Below are 10,288 nucleotides of genomic sequence, written 5' to 3'. Positions count from 1 at the left end.
CTATATTTCACTATTGTATAAAAAAAAATTAACAGCTTAATACAACGAAAAAATATTACTTAACCCTGTGGCATTAAATAAATACATGAGATGCATGTATAGGATGAATTCCTTTTTCTTTGTTTTTTATTTGAGCCGGGGGTCTATCGGAAATAGTCTTTCTACTTCTCCTGAAGTAATGGTATGGATTGCGTACATCTTACCCTCTGAGGCCCCACTATGTGAGAATACACTAGATTGTTGTTGTTATTTTTCATTTGATGTACCGTATTTATCTTGAAACTCGATTAATTAAAATTCATACAAAGAAAAATCTCACTTCAAAAAGTGAAGTAATTTTCAATGAAAGCAATATTATTTCTAAGGTTAGAACCAAATATTTCTAGCCAGTGATAATTACTTCCATTTATCATAATTTATTGGTGGTAGACCAAGTTGAAAGATGCATAAAACCACAATATTATTACTCAAACTTTCCAATCTAATAACATACCATCCAATTTTGTGGTGGTGTTTAAAGGGCAGATTCATTTTCATCATCACGGATATGCCTTTTCCTTCCAATAATTTCATGGAGCAAATAAAAATAATTAGGTTTTCCTTACAAAATCCAAGTATAGTTTTTTTTTTATTTCCCATTTGGTGTCCGGTATCGTCATTGAAGTCCCGACTAATTCAAATCGCGCGTTGCAAGACCCATTAAGAGGGTAGCGCTCCCAACAGAATTTTCTCCTTACCCAAGATAGTATTGAAAGAACATAATAAAATCATTTTGACTTCTTAAATAGGACCACAAAAATGAAACAATTTTTTTTTTAAAAAAAGATCAATTAAAACAAAACAAGGGACCGGAGTATCTTATTCTTTGTTCGGTAATAATATTGGAATAGTTACATATTTGGATCAGTAATTAATATGAAGATAAGTTATTCAAAAGGGATCGTAGTAATAATTGTGAGATTAGTTATCTCATGTCTAACAAAATCTGCATTTATGAGGTCTCTCAAATCCTTTTTCTATTTAATAAATAAATAATATTTTTGTAATACAATGCATGTTGTTTAATATAACAAACAAACAATTAATAAAAAATAATATAAAATAATCAATCTCACTATAACAAATTTCAACCTAACTTATTTTTAAATGAAATGATTTATCAATAAAGTTTGAATTGAATTATTGGATTAACACATACACATTTAATGCAAAACAAAAACAGCAATTTGCACTTATTATTCACATTAGAATTAATTATACGCATGCTACCTGTCTTTAAATAAAACTTTTTGTAACATTTAACTATATAGTAATAACCAATTACTATTTTTATATAACTTACTTCTCAAGTTATTAAATGTAGTAAAACTTTTTGTAACATTTAACTATATAGTATAATTCATTATTGTTTTTATATTAATTTACTTCTAAAGCTATTGATTAACATATTTTAATTTAAAAACGTACTACCATAAAATGTAAGCAATTTCTTTTTTTGTTTCCTCCCTTTCTGTTGCGTGTTGTTAAATGCATCCGCCTCTTGGGTGGCCGTGGCACTATATATTGTATCCAGATAAGATACACTCACATCACATGCACGTAAATATAATATGTAAACTACTTTATATTATAGTAGTAAAATAAAATATTGTTCTTTATTGTACAATAATTATCAACATAAGTTGTAATCAGATCAGATGATCGATATTCTTTCGTCCTTAATAACTTTCGAGAAAGATTTTAGACTCTTTAACTTTTAAATATAAAAAAAGTTATTGGCATCTTGAGTTCAAGTCTCTAAATATAAAATAAGTTCGATTAGAAGTTTGAGTTGAGTTTTTAAATAAAAAAAGTCCAATTACGAGTGTTGCTCTAAAAAATGGACCGATAGACCACTATCTAAATTTAGTTGGGCTCCAATATGATAGTTCTGTAGGCCGTATAGTTTAGAACCTAAATTTAGGTTGATTTCAATATGATAGTCGGGGCGCAATTCAGATTAATCAAACTCCATTATAATAGTCGGATGGGCCTTATAGTACATATTTCAAATTTAGTCTAGCTTCAATGTGACGATGGTCGGGAGCGTCACTTTAAAATATGGGCCGAGTAATGCTCTGTTCAAATTTAATTGGGCTTCAATACTATAATCAAGTAGGCCGGCCATGTAGTTCACATTCTAAATTTAATCGGCTTTCAATATGATATTCAACACCGAATGAAAAACCTATTTGTTTTTTTTTATATATAAAAAAATAGAATGAGGTATAATACATGTCCATATATATGTATTTTTGTACATCTTGTTGTTTGTGTATGTAACCCTACCACCCCAGCAGTCCCACCTCTAAAATTGTCGGTGTCAGATCTCCCTCCTTCTCCTTCTTTCCCACCAGCTAGGGGTTTCTTCAGATCCACATATATCCATCTCCCCCTTCCCTTCCATTGTTAATTATGATGAGGAGATGAGATTTAGGGTTTTGTTATTTTTGTTGTGGTAATGTGGAACCCATTTCTTGGTTGTTGAGGGAGAGTTTTATGAAGGATCAAGAAGAAGTGGTTATATTAATAAGGTGGGACTGGGATTCTTCTTTTGATATTCGTTGTTTGGGGCAAATGTGGATGAGTTTTTGAATTCTTGAAATTCTTGAATTTTGGAGTGTTGGGGTTGGTTTTATTTGGATCACTCGATTCGAATTTGTTATTGTGTTTGTGGGGTTTGCAGAATTATTGAGAAAAAAAAAATGCAGGCTGATCAAAGAAAAAAGGTGAGATTTTTGTTCTATCTTTTTGGAAATGAAATTAATAGGTTTGATAGTCAATGTGTGTGTGTGTGTGTTAAATTTTTCTTGTGATTTTGGGATTATTGAGAAAAATGCAGGCTGATCAAAGGAAAGAGGTGATTTTTTCGTTATTTCTAGTTTTGTTGATATGTTCATTTTTGTATTGTTTGTGAATTGTTTTTCTATTTTCTTGTGCTTTTGGGATTTGTTGTGGGTTTTCAGAATTATTGAGCAAAATGCAGCCTGATCAAAAGAATAAAATGAAGAGATTTTTGCTCTTTCTTGGAAATGAAATTTCTAGTTTTTATTTGAATGGTATATTTTTTTCAATTTTTCCTTTTTTGAGTTCTTGGGATTATTGAGAAAAAATGCAGCCTGATAAAAGAAAAAAGAGAGATTTTTTTTTTTTTTCGAATTTTAGCATAATGAAGTTGCAGGTTTGTTGCTATTTTCATCGTTGCATTGTTTTTTTTTCCCCCCCCCCCCCCCCCCCCCACCCACCTATTTTCTTGTTCTTTTGGGATCCGGATTTGTTAGGTTTTGTGGGGTTTCGGAATTATTGAGAAGAATGCAGGCTGATCAGAGAAAAGAAGTGAGATTTTTTTGCTCTTTTTTTTGGAAATGAAATTACTAGTTTTATCGTTATGTTGTTTTGATTTCAATTTTTTTTTTTTTTTTTTAGATTTTCTTTTGAGGTTTTAGAATAATTGAGAAAAATGCAGCAGCCTGATCAAAGGAAAAAATTGAGATTTTTGTTCTTTTTTTTTTTTTTTTTTGAAATTTAGCCTGATGAAATTACAGGATTTATTGCCATGTTCATCATCGTACTGTTTGTGACTGTGAAATTACAGGATTTATTGCCATCTATTTTATTGTGGTGTTTGGGATTGGGATTTGTTAGGTTCTTGGTGAATTTGTTGGTGGATTTTAATTATTTATATTGGTGGATGTTGAAATGATTAGGTGGATTACAATGTTTATTCTTGAATGATAGGTGAGAAGACTTGATACTTCCCCCCATTCCCATTTTTTATGCACAAAAGAACCTGGTTCTTTTGTGCCAAGTGGGTCTTTTTGTTTATTTCTATATCTTTGTTTTTGTTTGTTAATTGGATCGCTTATTCCGCGCACTAAACTGAGATTCGGAGGCATGATTTTGTATTCGTGTCAACCAAAACTGAATGAAAATTTTTCAATAATTTGAAAAGTTAAAAGTCCTTTGAATGGATCAATCAGAATTTCATACAGTTGAATGGATGAGTTCCTGCATCGGATTCATATAATCTGCATCATAGATTGAAATTAAAATGAGATTGCACTATTGAAAATATGCAGGGAGCAAAAGTGTACTTGCCTTAAGGCTTAAACTAGGTAATGTTTTTTTTATGCACTATATGGTATGATAATTCTGGGAATCCTCCCACTTTATTTAATAAATGAATGGTACCTTGCAACATTCAGGTTTTGAATGTTCTGTATTGTTGAATCATATTTTGGGAGGGTGACTTTTGTTTGTTATCTCTATTTGTACAAATGTTATTAAATGATAAGGCTACTAGTTGCGGTCTTGTGTATTTGCTTCTAAAGTTTTGCTAAAGTCATAGAATGGAAGAAAATATGCCATTTATTTATTAGAGATTCTCTTGGATGCTGCTTTTAGCTGACGATGAACGGTGTTGAATACTTGCCTATTTTATCTAAAATGAATAATTTGAGTGTATGTTCGATGCTGCTGCAGAGTTCTGCAGAGATGGACTTCTTCTCTGAATATGGTGATGCAAATAGATACAAAATTCAGGAAGTCATAGGGAAAGGCAGCTATGGTGTCGTTTGCTCAGCCATTGACACACATACTGGTGAAAAAGTGGCAATTAAAAAAATTCATGACATCTTTGAACACATATCTGATGCAGCACGGATCCTCCGCGAGATAAAGCTTCTGAGACTTCTGCGCCATCCCGATATAGTTGAAATCAAACATATTATGTTGCCACCTTCACGGAGGGATTTTAAAGATATTTATGTTGTTTTTGAGCTCATGGAGTCGGATCTACACCAAGTTATCAAGGCTAATGATGACTTGACTCGGGAACATTATCAGTTTTTCCTTTATCAGTTGCTTCGTGCCCTAAAATATATACACACAGGTAAATCTGTCCGGTCTTGTGCTGCATCTTTGATCCTATAGAGTTTCCAGTGCTTCTATATATTACATTTAATCTGTGTTCCCTTATCTTCAAATTTCGAAGAGGAGTATGTTTGTAGGTGCCTTAATGGGGCACGGATCAGCCCTGTTGTCATCAGTAAGCAGACTAGTCCTTTCTTGTGCGTTTCATAATCTCAATGACTCTTGTTTTGCTGCAGCTAATGTCTACCATAGAGATTTAAAGCCAAAAAATATCTTGGCAAATGCAAATTGTAAGCTCAAGATCTGTGATTTTGGATTGGCCAGAGTTGCATTCAATGATACACCTACCACAATATTTTGGACGGTAGGTGCTGTTGAAAGTTATATATGTTAACATAATACTTTCACCACCACTCCCCCACTTATCACTTGAATACATTACCAAGATGCCATGTTCATCTTTATTGGTTTTTCGCTCTTGCCGTAACTTCACGGGCGAATTTTGCAGGATTATGTAGCTACTAGATGGTATAGAGCTCCAGAGTTATGCGGTTCATTTTACTCCAAGGTATAGTTAGAATCTCTATAAAACTGTACAACCTCTTATTTTTTTCTCTCTCTAATCCAACTCTCTTTTCATTGTACCTCTAGTAGCGGGCACTTTAAATTATATGCCTGACTAAATGTTTGATGTCCCAGAAAACTTGACATGTGATCAATGCATTGGTTAATAGGTCGAAATGTTGTATGTTAGGTGCTGTCACAAGCTAGAAGCATTTCTCACTTTTAACCCATTGATTTGTTCCCGGCTATGGTTAATATTGTCTCAGTACTCGTCTACTTCCCTAGTCCTCTAATACATTCAACTTAGGGTGACTTTGTCCTTAACCACGGCATGGGATAACTGACATGTATGTGTGCACTTCTTGTTTGAAGTTTCTGATTGTAAAGCTTTCTTATTCGTGGATCAGAATAATTGTTTTCATACTGCACTTGCTGAAAATTCTGCATTTTGCTTTTTATATGGAATTGCTGATTCTTTCATGCGTTATGGATATTTTGAACTGTTGCGAGGTCAATCGCCCTTCTTAGTAGTGTCAGTTTTCCTGGAAGTTGTTGATAATCATTGCACTGCATGTTGTTTTCACTATACAAATTTTGACGGTTTTTTGCTTGCAGTATACCCCTGCAATTGATATATGGAGCATAGGGTGCATCTTTGCTGAAGTTCTCACCGGGAAGCCGCTTTTTCCTGGAAAAAATGTAGTTCACCAACTGGATTTGATGACCGATCTGCTTGGAACACCTTCAATGGATACAATTTCTCGTGTATGAACATGTTTGAATTCATATTTTTAAATTTTTGACAATTTTTTCCTCAAAACAACTTTTTCTCATTAGTCCTTTTTTTGTGGCTGTTGCAGGTGCGTAATGACAAGGCTAGGAGATACCTGACTAGCATGAGAAAGAAGCAACCTGTTTCTTTTGCCCAGAAATTTCCAAATGCTGATCCTTTGTCCCTTAAACTTCTTGAAAGGTTACTTGCTTTCGACCCCAAGGACCGACCCACTGCTGAAGAGGTTCGTGGTATCATGACGATTATACTATTTGAACTTCTCTTTTGGATGTTTTAGTATAATTTGTTTTCTTGCATGGTAATTGCTCATTTCCCTCCTCTTCCCATGCTAAACACATCAGGCACTAGCTGATCCTTATTTTAAGGGCCTGGCTAAAGCTGAAAGGGAACCATCATGCAAGTCAATTTCAAAGATGGAATTTGAATTTGAGAGGCGAAGAGTGACAAAGGAGGACCTCAGGGAATTAATATTCCGGGAGATTCTGGAATACCATCCGCAGCTGAGGAAGGATTACATGAATGGTGTTGAAAGAACTAACTTTCTGTATCCAAGGTTGTATCTTTTTTCTCGACTTCTGTTCATTGGCTTGCCCGTCTAAACAAATGTTTTGTCTTACTGACTAGATATTGCCTTTTCTTTGCAGTGCTGTTGATCAATTCAGGAAACAGTTTGCTCACCTGGAAGAGAATGGTGGTAATGGCGTTCCAGTGGTTCCAATGGACAGGAAGCATGTCTCTCTTCCAAGGTGATTATGAATCCTAATACTCAAATTTCCTCCTCGATAATATTGTCTAGGAATAAGATCAAATCTTTGCTTTTATATGACAATTTGGTATTAACGCATTTGAGTTGACTGGACTGTTGGTGCTGTCATGGAAGCCATCTGATTTTCCAGCTAGGGTCGTCCCCTGCATGCACTTATGTTTTAATACCGTGCTAATTGCATCTTTCTATATATTTATGTATTATGTTTAAGTTAGAAATTATAAAAGAGTGGTGATATTGCAGGTCTACAGTTGTACATTCAAATCCAATCCCTTCGAAGGAACAGTCTGTTGCTACCAATATGAGAGACCGGCAAAATGGTGAAGAGTCTTGCAGTAGAAACTGCCGAGATACTGAAGGCCTTGCAAGTAGTCTGACAAGAATCATACAGGCTCAGCCAAGAAATCCCCTAGGTATGTTTTGTCAATCATGCTAGTTTGGCTTTCTATAATAGTGTGATCTTTCTAATGATAGCTCGTCTTTTCCCAATCCAACAGCCAAACCAGGAAAGGTTGTTGGTCCAGGCTTGGCTTATGATTCCGGGAATAAAGAAAAATATGATCCTAGACCTCAAATGAGGAATGCAGTAGGCCCCCCTCCTCAGATTATGCCTTCAGCGTACTGTTACGACAGAAGTGGGGTGGGGAAGCAAGAAAGGCCCATTGAAACAGAGAGGAGGGGGGATATGAATTCTTATGCAAAGCCGATGGCACCGTGTGGCATGGCTGCCAAGTTAGCCCCAGATATTGCTATAAATATCGATAACAACCCATTCTATATGATGCGAGCTGGAGTTACCAAACCAGATCGCGTTGACGACCGTATTACCATCGACACAAACTTATTGCAGGCGAAATCTCAATATGGTGGAATTGGAGTTGCGGCGGCAGCAGCTACTACTGTTGCTACTCATAGGAAAGTAGGAACTGTTCAGTATGGCATGTCCAGGATGTACTAGAAGTTGGCTCTCAAGTGGTGAATGGTCTTAGTATGTTTTTTTTTGAGATAAATACTTGTTGAGTTGGGGGGAATGTCCTTTTCAGGAATTGGGAGCAGACAAACTCTGGGACAAAAGGGGTTATGGTGGTTGTACAGGCTGGGGGAGAATCTGCAGGGATCTAGTCCACCTATTATAATTGTCAAGTTTTTCCTAGTTTATCACATAAAAAGACAAGACTATAAATGATATGTTCAGCATGAGATTCATGTTAGTGAAATCAAACTTTGATTTCCTGATGGTAATGTTTGTGTCCTTACCCTCTCCCCCAACGAGTAGCTCTCTTTTCTGAAATATTTTCCTCGTTTTCGTCTTGCTAGTACTTTCTTATCTGCACAGCGAGAGCGCGAGATAAAAAAAGAGGGCAAGTGTCTCATCAAGTTACTTCTTTGCATAGCGAGGCATTTGGTTTAGTAAGGTAGAGGCAAGGTCTACGTATATTGTGGGAGTACATTGGGCCTATTGTTTTATTTGTTTTCCTCTCACTGATTTTGTTTGTGTGTTATGAGTACTTTCCAAGATCTCTCTTCTTTTTTACTATTCAGAAACTATTGTTCATTGGTGTACATTCTGGTGCTAAAACAAATAAAAATTGCTGGAAAGTCGGGGATTGAAACAAATTTCTATGTGCAACCTTTTGAGCAGATTTTACTTTTCGTCTTCGTTAAATATAATAAGGTTTTTTTTTTTTTTAATCACAAAACACATACCAACCAAACCATAAAAGAAAAATAGGACTAAACGAGAAACTTTATGTAGTCATATCAACCAATTAATCACTTTAGTACGAGAATATCTATAGAAAAGTTCATTAAATCAAAACCAATTTAATATGTTTTGGTAGCCAACTCATCTATGCAATCTCTATGGAATATGTTTATACACTTAGGTTAGTCTAACTAGCGTCTAGCTATATATGGGGTTCTCATTATTTTCTTTATAAATAATGAGTATCTTGAGATATTTTGATTTTGATGATTCTTGTGTGATAAGTATATAACATGACTTGAGATGTTAGAATCATAGTTTAATGATTGCAATTTTAGCATGTACCACTAGATTGCATAATTTCAATTTAACCATATATTAAGCACCTCAATTAAGATCCTTCTCTCACCACTCATGTATCAACTTTTTTATTACTATTATGTTTGTGCTCGGGGTAACTTATGCATGCCTCAACTATTTCACTAAAAGCTATATTTCATCTTTCGTCGCATAGATATCAAATACTCCTATTAGCAAGGAGTGAACAGATAAAAAGGAATGAACTAATGTTAATGCTTTTCTTTTTAAATTTTTTATTTTTTAAAAAATAAGGAGAAAAATCAGTTTCCAACCAACGATATGTATACGCCTTAGGGATTGGAGGTAGGGGGTGGCCGCAGCGACGGACCTAGAATTTAGGGGTCATTGGTGTCTTAGTGAGGTTTGAACATCTATTAACGTCTAAAGTTTTAAGGTTCTGTATAGAAATCAAAATGTCTAACTATCTTCTTAGTTTTATGGGTGTCTGTTTGACTCTTGTACCAATTTTTATATAATTCTTATATAACTATACCCAATATGCATCAGATTTACAAAAGTACACCTAAATCCGCCACTAGGGGTGAGGGGGTGGGGATGGGGTGGGGTGGTGGGCAGGGGGACAAGGCACATAATTTCATGGAAAATGCATAGCATGTGTTTCTCTTCATAGCCATGATTATTCAATGTCCTCTTTTTCTGCCTTCTTACATAGTGTCCATAACGTGTTGTGTGCATATTGTCTCTCAACGCAAACCCCACATTGTTTGTGTGTCTTTTTTACCCATGCCACTTGCTCCTGTCAATGCCTCACACACTATTTATAGTCGAGTACGGCGAGAGGGTTTGCTTAGGTGGTAAATACTTTTCACTTTCAGTTTCATAACAGTAGGTTCGATCAAGTCGTCAAGAGAGCAAAAAGACGAGAACTCTTTGGAAGAAGTAAAAAAGAAAAAAAAAATGGAAAGAGTTTTCAGTGTTGAGTAATGAGTACAATCATCTACATAATAATTCAATATTTTAAGCTAGTAGTAATTGTTAGAATTAAGTACTATAATTAGATCAGCTATTACTAAATGATGATGAATTTCTAATAAACTACTCGCACAATATATTTTACGTAATTCATGATCTGCAAAAAGTGTTTGCATTTTAGCATTTATACAAATACGCATTTTAGCGTTTAGACAAACTTTTAATGTACCTCACTTTAAGTTTATATATACAACGT

The 10,288-nt window shown here is 34.8% G+C and overlaps 1 protein-coding gene across 3 annotated transcripts; it reads left to right on the top strand.

The window, feature by feature from the left end:
- Positions 1–2,186: 2,186 nt before the first annotated feature.
- Positions 2,187–8,276, top strand: LOC107878495 (mitogen-activated protein kinase 20). 3 transcript variants are annotated; one of them, XM_016725510.2, is made up of 10 exons: positions 2,187–2,768; positions 4,522–4,930; positions 5,148–5,275; positions 5,420–5,479; positions 6,091–6,240; positions 6,336–6,491; positions 6,610–6,821; positions 6,913–7,014; positions 7,278–7,447; positions 7,532–8,276. In XM_016725510.2, exons 1-10 carry the CDS (start codon positions 2,745–2,747, stop codon positions 7,990–7,992), a joined length of 1,872 nt encoding a protein of 623 aa, XP_016580996.2. In that variant the 5' UTR covers positions 2,187–2,744; the 3' UTR covers positions 7,993–8,276. The 3 variants fall into 3 exon arrangements, with proteins under 3 accessions (XP_016580996.2, XP_047271438.1, XP_047271437.1); XM_047415482.1 differs by lacking the exon at positions 2,187–2,768 and adding an exon at positions 4,137–4,154; XM_047415481.1 differs by lacking the exon at positions 2,187–2,768 and having other exon boundaries at positions 4,435–4,930.
- Positions 8,277–10,288: the final 2,012 nt, after the last annotated feature.

The sequence above is a fragment of the Capsicum annuum genome, chromosome 7 (assembly GCF_002878395.1).
Source record: "Capsicum annuum cultivar UCD-10X-F1 chromosome 7, UCD10Xv1.1, whole genome shotgun sequence".
Classification (NCBI taxonomy): domain Eukaryota; kingdom Viridiplantae; phylum Streptophyta; class Magnoliopsida; order Solanales; family Solanaceae; genus Capsicum; species Capsicum annuum.
The sequence above is the reverse complement of the archived record's forward strand: the minus strand, read 5'-3'. Positions and strand labels throughout refer to the sequence as shown.